A 13,253-nucleotide genomic window follows, 5' to 3' on the forward strand; every position below is an offset into this window, starting at 1 on the left:
TTTCTTCCTTTACGCCAAGTGTCGTAAGCCGGCAAGTGGCAAGTCTTGAGAAGTACCAACCTATTACGGATGAAATTTTATTTTTCACCTAAGAAAGAAGTATTGAATAAATGAGTTTGACACTCAATCCTTTAAAACCATGGCTGTACATAGCAGATCTTCGAATTCTAACAGTATGTTCCAAAAATATTTATATTTTTCGCAAACGTCTATATAAATCAACAAGTTTTTAGCGCTAATTTCTTCAGAAAAATACCTTCTTAACGCATCAGCACAGGATACACCAAGATATGAAACACATTCAATTATAAACTAGTGGTGAACAAAATCGAGTCGATATGATACTTCACAACTTACACCACCTTATGCTTTACGATTTTATCATTCAATGTAAAATGAGATCGATATCTCAATTCCCCAAAACCAACTTTTCTACCTTCTTAGACAACGAAGTACTAATTATTTTTAACAATACCTAAAATTGATAAGTATATTATTTTGTAATCACTGGAAATGTTTAAAACAATGAAACCCTATACAAATTTTTAAAAACTCTTAAGCTATAGGTACATTTAGTTAGAATGTTATCTATTGAACTAGAACAAAAAACAGTTTGAAATATATCTTGCTTTAAGAATAGGTCATTGTAAAATTCCATGAAATTAAAAATTTTTAAATCTTATTGGATCTACTGCCCTAAATTCCTATTTTTTTCAAATTCGTCCAAGGAATAATAACATTTTCTCTTAAATTTCGGTGTAAGGAATCATTTATTTTTTGCAAATCGTTACAACGAGAATTGAAATAAATTACAAGATCAAAGATGAGATAACAATCAAACAAAAACATTAACCACAACACTGAGTAACGTGTCAACGGAACAAAGTTAACAGTTCGGATTGTCCGAACACAATGCTCCTGATGAAAATAAGAATGGCTGCCAGTTTTGGGATGGGAGGGAAACGAGCCTTCCTCACAGGTCACCGCGCCAGAACGAGGTCAATGCAATCGAGACCGATTGCACGCCCGTCTGGGGGCGTCCTGGAAGAGTTTGCGCCTGGCAACCTGCAGTGCTGCGATTGCAACAATGGGTGACAATCGTAAGTGGGGGATGGGTGGTAGGGTTTAGTGGTGTCCCTTCTTGAATCCCCACTTCTTGTGACCCTCGTGACCTCCCTTCTTGCCGTAATCCTCCTTGTGCCCGTGGTGTTCCTCGTGCCCGTGGTGGCCCTTGTAGCCCTTGTGGTCGTCGAAGTAGTGTCCCTTCTTGTGGTGGCCCTTCTTCCCGTGGTGGTCGTGGTGGTGCCCGGACTTGTGGTGTTCCTTCTTGTGGTGTCCTCCCTTCTTGCCGCCGTAGTGCTCCTCGTGGCCTCCCTTCTTCTCGTGGTGACCGGAGTCGTGGTGCGCGTCGTGGAACTCCTTCTCCTTCTTGTACTCGTCCAGCTTGTGCACCTCGTGATGCCCCTTGGTGCTGTGGCCCTTCTTGTAGTGGCCCTTGTCGTGGTACCCGTGGCCCTTCTCGCCCTTGTGGCCCTTGTGGTGCTCGCCGTAGTAACCGCCCTCGTCGTGGTGACCCTTCTTGTGGCCACCCTCCTCGCCGTAGTGTCCCTTGTGTTCCTCGTGGCCGTGCTTGCCCTTCTTGCCCTTCTCGAAGTCGTGGTGTCCCTTGTAGCCCTTGTCGCCCTTGTGCCCGTGGCTGCTGTGGTGGTGCTCGTGGTGCTCCTCGCCGCCTCCCTTCTCGTGCTTGTGCGAGGCCGCCGCCACCAGGTCCCAGTCGCCCCTCGGCCCGATGTCGCGGGCTTCAGCCGGCCCGCTGCTCATCGTCAGGCAAACCATCAACAAGATGGCCGCCGACGCCATCTTGACTCCCATCCTCAGGCGGTTCATTTTTTCGGTAAAATCGCCAAAACTCGGCCTCTTTATCTTGCGGGGCTGCGGAGTAAACCTTTATGAGTGCCCGGAGTTGTTGCTGCTGCTTATCCGATCACCACGAGTTCAATGATAGCCCAAAGACCCGTGCCTGTGTATTTATATGACTCGGATATAGTCCGATGCTCCCGCCGAATGGCGCGCTTCGACGTCTTGCCTCCACGCCACGACGATGGTGTTTTTTTTTATCTCCCCCGTCGCGAGTGATCGAAAGTGTTTCTTCCACCGCCCCAAGGGCCGATGTGTTTGTCTCGGCCCGCAACACTTTCTCTTCCCGAGACTCGCATCCAGCAGGCTGGCACGAAGCGAGCCAAGCCGCCTGTGGGAAAACACTCTTTTCGCGCTCGAACAGAGCTAAGGTGTGCTAAGGATTTCGTGCCTGCCGTGCGGTTGCGTTGGCGGCTCAGAGGTGTTTCAATTGGTGGGCACGGTGGGAGGGAGAAGAAGGGGTGTGTAATGGAAAACCAGACAGGTAAGTGACGGACTCGGCGGGGTAATTACCAAAACGACGCACATCAATGAATTGCTTTGTTGCCCATGTTGATTCTTTCTTTTTGTTCCCTTTCGACCCTATCCTTCCTTCGCGTATTCCAATAAATCTTCGACTTTTTTTCTTTCGAAACGGCTTTTTCGTCCTGCCATATTACGCTAAGCAGCACTCGTTTTTGTTTCCAACGATCCGAATCCCACACCTTCCAGAGCTTTCCCGATGGGTTTGCACGTGACTAGATTAGTTTCAACGTTTTTTGGTCCATCTTTTTCAGACTCGTCGTATAAAATCATTTATCACCGCCACGATAATGATTTGGAAATTAATAGTAAGTACATACGCCAAATCGAACTCAAAGAGGCGTATTTTTAGTGGTAAAGGTATAAAGTAATTGGTTTTATGGTTGGTTTCTCATAATTAACTCCTCTTCCGCTGCAAATTGGAAAGTATATTTGAGAAATTAATGTCAATAATATTGCGTTCGGCTCTTTTTTCTATTAAAACCCATAATTGAAGCTTGTATGTGGAGACAAATTGGTTTATCTGAGTAAATTAAAGTTTGGGTATCTCATATAAATAGAAACATAAGACTGAGTCATAATCAACTTAATGCAGAGTCAGAACAGAGTCATAAGATAAATTCATATGGGAAACTTTTAAAGCAATGACATTTGTTATATTAACATGATTATTACATTTCATAAGGCTGTTTATGGTGATGATCTCTGGAAGCTTACAGTATCCCTATCCCTATTATGTAGTATTATTATTATAACAAACTATGAACTATTGATGCTAAATATTACCACTATTTAATATTACAATTAATGTTAACTATTCACAAAATCTGATAAAAATTCATAACAAATTCATATTTGCAGGGGTGGATCCAGGATTTTTTCTGGGGGAGACAGGTTCTGATAGGTCTTCTCATATTTGAGATTAAAAACAAAAAAAAACTAGTATTACCGTTTAAATATTCCCTTTATTTTGATGTGAAAGTTATTAATACTAAATTAAATGATTGAGGCTCCGTAATGCACAAAATAAAACGAACGTAATAATAACCGTATTAAAAATCTTGTCTACTTTTTACGCGCCTAAAGAGGGCACGTGCCCCCCTAAATCCGCCTATGCATGTTTGATATAACTCTTACGCGAATGCTTATTGCTAACGCTATCAATAAATCGTCGTTGCTAAAAGCTGGAGCATCGGAATTTTGCTAGTACATATTAAATTAAGATACCGACACACTAATATTTCACCTAATACAAAAATACATCTTATACGCAAATATTACCAAGAACCGTAAGGATAATAATGTTATTGCTATTGTAATAGAGCATGAACATCATGATTTTTTAATTCTTGCACATACATAACATACTTGGTGATTATACTTCACCTTGGGAAAAAATTACCCATGCTTATTCACTTCCATTCAATAGCACAAAAGGCAAACTCACAAGCTTCGAATACTTTTGGTGCAATATTTAGTGGAATGGCGTCATAATTAGTTCTATTGACGTGCAAAAAATACTATTTTAAGTAAACTAAGGGTTGACTTTTCCCATCCTTAACATAGCCTTGGATATTTGGGTCACCCGCGCTTTTTGAAACATGATAATCTGACGAAAGACAGCATTATCTATTGGGCAAGTAGACCGAACCCAAATAACGAAATGCAGTGCCTTCAAAATGGGCAACCCTTTGATTTTTTATCGTACCCAAGATAGCTCAGATGTGATTTGTACGGTAATGGGGCATGGTAAAAAGACAAGAGTTTAGTCTTCATATTTTTAGCTGGATAAAAATAATCACAATGTGTTGAGATTAAGACACTAATTATTTTTGCATGAACTTCACGTTGTGCGAAAAATCCCCGTAAAGAAAAGATTTTCTCCAACGAAATAATGCGAGTGCGAAACATTATTTCGACATTAAGTGAAATTCTTTTTCTGTTCTTTTTTTTCTGTCACCCGCTGCTTTCCCACTAAACCCGTAGGGGTTTATAACTTAAGTAATAAAGGAAACTATCCAGAAACGAATGAAAAAATTGCAACCCTTACCGTGAAATATCTCGTAACCTCGGTAGTTTATGAGCAATATCCCAGAAGTCCGAAGCGGTGGCTGAGCCAACATAGCTCATTAAGTATTTCGTGGGCGGCTGTTGTTAAATATTGTATCTTTACGGCCAACATCCTTTACGACACACAACCCAGGACCGTATGCCTCCATCTCACAGATGGAATGGACAAGAAGTTTCCCGATCGATGACTCATTAGAGCGCGTAAACCCTACTGACGTTATATATATTCTTTATTATTGCTTTCATGACACTGAAGGAAAAAGTTTTTTGAAAAGCCTCCCAGATAATTATTTCCTTCGTAAATTAGTTAGAGGCGTGGCAAAAATGCCATGCGTCAATTAAATCATTCCAGGGATGTTTCTTAAAATTTATCTTATATTATAAATTAATACCCAGGAAGGCTTGATTAAAAAATAAAAACAGTAAGTAAATTCCTTCATTTTAATAAATTGTTTCTCAGAATTTTCTTGTTCCAGCCTCTACCTCATGGAATTTTTCCATTGAATAAACTAAAATTAAACTTTTGCAATACCACGTAGAGAGAACCTACGAGTGGTTTAAGAATACCGTCATATGGGTAACGTGCAGAATATTTTAACTAGGTAGACGTAACATTAACCCATTATTCCCCAGACTGCATTTAGGGATTCAAACTTCTGCTGTTTCGCATTTTCCCATTTGTTTTGGCCAAATTAAGATAAATTTTTGGAAAATCATTATATTCATCAGCATCTAAAATTGTTTTAAAAAGGCTCAAAAGTCAGGCAGAGGAAATAGTAGGAGGCCATCAAGCAGGCTTTATGAAAGGGCGATCAACAACAGACCAAATATTTATTCTAAAACAACTGACCTCAAAATACTGGAAATATGACAAAGATATATTCTTAATGTTCATTGACTTTAGTAAAGCTTACGACTCAATAGACAGACATAGACTTTGGAAGATAATGAAAAGATACGGTGTACCTGACAAAATAATTCAGTTGTCAAAAACGTGTCTGAATGAATCTAAAGGTAAAGTAAAAATAGGAAAGGAATATACAGATACATTCAATATAAACACAGAGTGAGACATGAGACAAGGCGATGGCCTAACGCCACTACTATTCAATATAGCACTAGAAAGAGCACTTAAGAAAACAAGAAATAGTCAAGGAGGGGAGGGAATTCCTGATAAAATAAACCTTCTAGCGTTGGCAGATGACGTAGCCGTTGTAGCTGAAAACAAAAATGATCTTCAAGCTCTGACAGAAATACTAATAAGGGAAGCAAGAAAAGTAGGCTTACAAATAAATGAAAGTAAAACCAACTAAATGAAAATTAGTAGACAAGACGATGAAGAAGACTACTTAGAAGTCTTAAACTACAGGTTCCAGAGAACTGATACCTTTAAATATCTTGGTGTAACAATAGCAAACAATAATAGAGAAGACATTGAAATTCGTAACAGGCTCGCAGCTGCTGAAAGATCATACTGGAGCCTAATCAAATTATTTAAAAGCAAAGTTCTATCAAAAACCACTAAAATTAGAATTTATAAAGCCATAGTACAACCTGTAGTTATATATGGATCAGAAACGTGGGCATTCACCAAAAAATCTCAGAAGAGCCTCAGTACTTTCGAAAATAAGATATTGAGAAGGATTTTTGGGCCGATAAAAGAAGGAGATACATGGAGGATAAGGAAGGATAGAGAATTGAAAGAATTGTATAGGGAGCCAGATATTGTGGGCGTAGTAAAAGTTAGGAGGTTGAGGTGGCTGGGCCACATTCAACACAGTAATGAGAGAGAAATGATAAGACAAGTGTTAAGAGGCAAGCCAGAGGGTAGGAGACCGCTAGGAAGACCAAGGATGCGATGGATTGACGAGGTGACGAAGGACTTGAGAAGAATGGGTGCAGACATAGAGCTGGCAGAAGACAGAAGTGCATGGAGGCGCATGGTTGGTGAGGCCAAAGATCACTTAGGTTTACAATGGCCACAGGAGTAAGAGTAAGTACTATATTCATCATATTATATCATTTTCACAGTGCTGCGTATACGCAACGCTGGGAAAGCTCCGGTAAATAAATACAAAAAAAGTAATTTCTAAAACTTAGATTACATCTTTTATTTTTATCTTGATTTGCACATCGACATTTTCGCCAGGAGCTATCAGTATTCCTTTGGAGGAAATTCCCCATTCTGCCTTAACGGACATAATGGGGTACATTATTTTTCCTAGGGTATCTAGTATGTGCGCATCGATTTTTATGTCAAACGCCATCAGTCATAAAAATACAATTATATTAATGAAAATGTTGGTGAAAATGGCAAAATTTGAACTAGAGATACTTACAATAAGTTAGTAAATCGAATAAAAAAATATTCTGAAGTAGAAACTCGTTCTGAGAATTAGGATAGGTTAACGCAACGCTGGGGATTAATGGGTTAAACAGTGGTTAATTGTCCCAAAAATTGTATACATAAACAAATATTAATCATACCTATAACATTATAAATATTTAACAATTTTTATCTCTTTATGTAATCATTATCAATTGTATGCCTACCATACGGTTAACAAATACAAAAAGTCATAAAACTGAGAAGCATTTATATTCTTCATGCATGCTCATTAAATGGCATTGGCATCAGCATGATAAAAGAGGAAGAATATGACATAAATGAAAACAATGAACTTGCCAGGATAATATTATCGAATAGACGATATTAGGGAAAATAAACTCGGTACAGGTTTTACTAGAGGGAGAATTTAGATTACAGAGTAATAAAATAAGCAAAGTTTGATTCGTTCTCATCCTGGTCCATTTACAATATCTTGAAAATCGCGCTGTTTAACAATCACGGCCCCCCATAATCCCCAGGGGGGTCAAGAGAGTCGGTATGCCCCTAAGGGTCTCCAAGACGCATCTTAACGTCATTAAAGGCGAAGAAGGGGTAGGAAAATGATAATGGCTTAGACCCGAAAAGTCTCCGGAAAAAACCCTGTTAACAATATGCTAGGCTGGAAAAGCATGACGCTTTATAACTCTAGGGCTTAGCAAAATTAGATTTTACTTTAAATAAAATAATATGACTCAGAGACGCCAACAAATTTTGGTAGTAAAAACTTGAGGTGCATAAATTAAAGCTTTAGACCTGTTGTATATTTCTATTAGTGCAAATGATCAATTGGGGATATACATTGTAACTTTAATGGAGACTAAATTCTTAGGAAACATTTTTTGGCGAAAGTTATGATCGATATTTTGGATTAACATTCTTGAACTTCGTGAACGAGGTGATGAAATTCAATTATAAGAAACAATTGGATAATTTAAATAACAAAGAAGACTTCAATTCCATACGTACCATATATGTATTTCTCTCTAACCTCTTTTGGAAATCTACCCTTACTGTTTTAGAAATAAAAACCAGAAATCTGACTCTTCCTTTTCAAATCCCTCCTCTCTCCCTATTACCTAATTCACAATTTCCAGGCATCTCATTAAACACCCTAAGATTTTGAAGTTAGATAACGGGAAGTTATGACAACTTCAAAGCTATTGCGGGTAAGACCATCAGAAAAATTCAACGTACTTTGGCATCACATCTAGTATCCCGATCTCTGGCGAGTTGAAATCACATATTACTAAACCTAATGAAATTACAATTTACACCTATTAGCATGGAAAACATTTTGTCAATAAAAATTAATTTTGCAATGGGGATACCTCGATCAACTTTCACCGCTAAAATCTGGCAATTAAAATGAATTCTTACTTTGTTTATTGCATACATCACTCCAAGTTCGGTGAAAATCGAACAACTCAAGATTAATCGAAGATGGATTTGACAAGGAATTACATATATCTATTAGTCAATTATTCTTATGCAGGGAATATGTCTATGCATGGAAATATTTTATGTGTGTAGCGTTCCGTCCTCAAATGGGATGAGATGTGAGCTGGAGGAAAGAAAAGTGGGTTGAGGAAATGCGGTTTGATACGAGACGTTTTTAAATTATTTCTGGCGATTTACTCAAATTTTGGCAATAGATGGGCATTTCCTCGCAGTGACATCGGGTATTCTTTACAAATAATCAATGAAGCAAAAATCTTTAAACTTGTTCAAAAATTATATTTATCGTTTTTTTAGATAACTGGTAACAACCCCCACTTAAAGTTTCAAATAAAGTTGCCTGTTAGGTGGCCTAATTTAAAAAATTAAAATAAGCCGCAAAATTACGAAGTCGGAAAAGAATCAATTTTAATTGTTTATATCTATTATGAATGTAACATTAATTCAAAATTATCCCACGGATATGTTTATAGCTCTTATTACAAAGTGGTTTTTAAAGTTAAACTAATTTTACCTGTAGTTTATATGCCGCCAGAAAATTGAATAATTCACAAAAACGACCAAATATTCACGGAGTATATGCCGAATATATGAGTATTTTTACCTTACTAATAATAGCGAAAATTTGTTTCCCTTTTTGTATGAGCTGATCGGGTTCGATAAAAAATAACCACCGTATTTTTACTACGTCTTCCAAGATCTAGAATATTCTGAAAAACTTGAAAATTAAAAATTAAATTTGAGCGATGAAAATCCAATGAAAACAAAATAATCCCAATCAAAAATCCAATATTCAAAAACTACACGTTTTAAAAAATAGATGTCGATAAACACACTTCCATATGACGCAAACTAATTATACTCTCGATAGAATCGAAATCCTGACCATACTACTTCCGTGCCACTACCATCGCTTTGACCGCTACACCACCTTGCCCATAATTACTACGATATGTAAGTTACCAACTATAACCACTCTCATGACCTAGATTTACACACTATTGGAGACACATTATACTTTCGCCAGTAAAACCACACTTTCGCATCGATGTGATCGTGATATAGCTAATTCTATTGCTCCTACGTCGTCTTCCGAAGGTTAACGATCAATTTCAACTTAATTTTTATCATATGGCATAAACAACACAAGTTACTTGAGAAATAACTTTACTCACCATTAAACCACGGTCTTGTCTTCGGTAAATTCCAACATGTGGGCATCTGGTGACATGATGATATCAGGAAAACAAAAATAAATCGAAAAACATTCCCTAAACTTCCTAAATCGCGAAGATGCCTTCACTCACGTTCTAAACCAGGAACATTACAAAAGAGAATCCTCAACTTTGTCTGTAGATGTATTGTCACCGACCGCGTATTTAAATGGGTTAACAAAAGTCGCCACTCGCGTCGCTGACGGACAAAGTGATACGAGTTTCACGGAGAAATAAGGAATAATTAAGGGTGTTAACCGAAATTTATATTCATGACGATGTGATCTATCTGATTCATAACTTTTCAATGCCATTCCTCAATATAATTACAAACATTATAACGCAGAATATTGGAAATATGTGGATCGCATTGCACTCCACCACGCCGCGGGCATTTTTGAAAACCGAATAAAATGCTACCGAAGTGGCAACATAAATCAGCCTTCTCTGGGGTGGAATTGGACCTCCTCTCCGCAGTCCCCTTGCTCTAAACTTTATTCACGTTTTTCGCCGATTAAAACGCCATCCAGTGTCAGTTTTGAAGCGAACCGCCAATTTAAAAAGCTCGCCTTCCACTCAAATGCTCATGACATCAGATACAATGCCCACTGATGATTGGTAGAGAACGTACGGGATTCGCAACTTAAGTAAATAAGAAATTATTGATTTAAATACAATTCTGTCATTTTTCTTCCCTTATTTAAAGCATCCCAAAAACAATTCATATAGCAGCCCAAAAAGTGCGTCCTACATGCATAAATAAACCATCCTTGAAATTGTTAGGACCGTAACAGCTTAGTAAAAAATAGCTTTCCATTGGACAGTTCAGCTAATTATTAATGCTTTGCATATTATTGTTGGATAATACACCCATTACTACGAAAATTTCGATGCACACGTACCTTTCTTGCATTCTACCCTTCTTGTTTGGGCGTTTTCCAGCAGTGGATTTTTTCCAATAAGGACGAAAGTCAATATCCTTAGGTTTTTCCCACGTTTGCTCACATCTTTTTACACTTGGTAAATGGTAAATTTGTTAACTTATAATGTTGTTTGTTGATTGCAAATCGTGCTTCTTTGTCTCTTTTGATATAATTGACTGTATGTAATTCCTAGAGCAACTTGACAATGTATTTAGCTGCGATAATTTAATGTATGGCGAGGGTTAGATAGAAGATGGGACTTTCTAGTCCCAATCTCGCCCAATAAAGACGTATTATTATTATTACTCCAAACACTTTTTTTTCTACCTTTGCCATGAAAGGTCATTACTGCCCTAGTTATCTGAAAGAATTGTGCATGTCTGGTGAGAGCTAACCAACGCGATCGCGTTTGCATTAATTGCACTCCCACATAACTGCTCGTGTATTGCGGGACCACCTAAATGTGGCTGATTGCTTGTTGGGAAGAAATACCTTTTCCCACACACCATAAAGATTTTTCGAAGGTATCGCGTAGATGTAGAAGCTACACTCTGTTATCTACAAATAGCATATCTAAGTGTGCCTGAATCTATATTTTAGCGGATCATAACTATTGGTCGAGACCAGAAATGGCATGTGGATCTCAGCACTGCCGCAATCTTGTCTGTGATTTATGAAAAATGCATCGATCAAGCTTTCACGTCTTTCGGCGAGTTCTACCTCTTATCATCATATGAGGTACTTCATAAGTTTATCAAAGCGGCGGCATCCTTAACGATGAGTAGAATATTTTTGATAATATATAAACAGTAGTCCAAATAGTTATAAGTGATAAAATATTTAACAGTAGTAGTTCATAAAAATGCAGTCTGCAACAAATATTCTTGAATGAAACATGAAATAACTCCTCAGGGAACTTTGTATGTATGTGGTCCTTATTTGAAAAAAAAATACTGGGATTAACTTTGAAAATGGCGCATAGAGTTCAAAAATCGGTCGGATTAATAAAAACTAGCCAGGAATATTACAAGTTCTTATAACTCTAATCATTATAAGATACGTCTTCTTCTCTACACAATATTTCTAAGCAAATTTCGCATCTCGTTTCCATTTTTTCGTCATTTATGATACAGTTTAATTCTTATCTCTTTCTGCCTGGCACTTGAATTTGGTCTCTTCAAAAACTTGTAAATCGACTTAAAGGCCTTATCCTATCCTGACGTTGTTTCCGACTTCAGTCCAGATGCCTACGGGATTAATTTATCTTAACAACTTCGCTCCATTGAAATTCAGATACTCATGATTCCTGCACATGAGCTAGTTTTCGTCATTAACTCAGTTTTTTAGTTCTCTTCTTTGCCCCATTATCTGTTTTAACTCGTCAGTAAAACACTCTTTTTTTGACTAACGCCTTTCCTTGCTCTTTATTTCTCCCGCTGACGGCAAGATATCATTTTCATGGAACTCCAATCTCCCTCAACGTTATTGCAATCACCTTTATCGAGAAAAGAAGTTAAAACATATTATGGGAGATATATTACCCAACAGTTAGGAATATGAATTCGTTTTTCGTCGTACAATGGAGGCATAAAATAAATGATAGGTGGAAATCAGCATTAATAATACCTCAACACGCACTTCTTTTTTTATTTTTATAGGCAGAAAATAACAACTAATAGTAAAAATACTAAAATATCAATATCCTGTCATCTATTTGTTAAATTGAACAAATATGTATAGGTATAGTAAATATAAAGACAGCCCATTTAGCTGCGTTTCAAAAACACATTCCTAGTCACTTTAAGAGAACTCTACACAAAAATGTGACCCATAAAATTGATATCTACTATGCTGGTTCCTCCTGTATCTTTAGATAAATCATAGGTGAAATAATAATACACAACGCCCATATTTTAAACTGTTTATTGAAAAGGTACCTGCAACCAATCATCTATACATGAAATCGTGCAGGTAATGACATTCGATAGTTGTACTCAGCAAAGTCAGTTAATATTTTTAAACACATTTTCCGTATTTTAATAAAAATAAAATTCTCCTACAACCACATCAATAGGTAACATATTTCACAAAAATATGGCTAAAGGCACCTGAAAGCATGACTTCGACTTGTACTTGGACTAAGTTCGGCTGGAATGGTAAATATGTGCTTAATATTTCCAGACTCAGTGAGCCTAGCTCTTACAGAACAAATTCCATTTCTACTTCACTCATAATCTAATGAATCAAAGGTGAGTCAAAATAATCAACATGGTAGACAAAATTTATCGCGGAATTTAGGTTTGAAAAACATACGATGGTCAAAACCTTGGTCAAGCATGATTTTTCTTCTATTCCATTATGAAAGTGTATGAAAAAGGTACAGTAATAGAACAAGAATATGCAAAATATTTAAAAAAAAAAAAACACTTGAAAAAAATTATATTACAAAGCGCGTGATATCACGGCTCATTTGTACTCTATAAAATAGAAGGTTAGAACTTGTTTTCCCTCCTCTGTCCCATATAACTAATCATATTCATCTCAGGCATAATAAAAACGACCATCGGGGAAGGCGAAAAGTATACATTTTTTCAAGAAACAGAATCGTTCTTCAGCAAATGGACATCACAAATGGTTGATATTGTATTTTTCATTCCAATTACGAGTTATATACCTCTTATTTTCGTGCCCCTCCTCTCCCCCCAATTGTCCGAATGACCTCCGACCTTTGATCACTTCTCGTACTGCATCCATTCACGAACA

At 37.4% G+C, this 13,253-nt stretch overlaps 1 protein-coding gene across 1 annotated transcript; it reads right to left on the reverse strand.

Annotated features, from left to right (window-relative positions):
• Nucleotides 1-756: 756 nt before the first annotated feature.
• LOC124162735 (histidine-rich glycoprotein-like) lies at nt 757-1,984 on the reverse strand. The gene has a single exon (XM_046539353.1). It carries the CDS (start codon nt 1,885-1,887, stop codon nt 1,126-1,128), a length of 762 nt encoding a protein of 253 aa, XP_046395309.1. The 5' UTR covers nt 1,888-1,984; the 3' UTR covers nt 757-1,125.
• Between the last annotated feature and the right edge of the window lie 11,269 nt (nt 1,985-13,253).

Source organism: Ischnura elegans, chromosome 7, assembly GCF_921293095.1.
Source record: "Ischnura elegans chromosome 7, ioIscEleg1.1, whole genome shotgun sequence".
NCBI classification, from domain to species: domain Eukaryota; kingdom Metazoa; phylum Arthropoda; class Insecta; order Odonata; family Coenagrionidae; genus Ischnura; species Ischnura elegans.

What these genes read in the sequence shown, in the direction of transcription:
- LOC124162735 (XM_046539353.1), bottom strand. Translation starts at nt 1,887, where the DNA reads ATGAACCGCCTGAGGATGGGAGTCAAGATGGCGTCGGCGGCCATCTTG.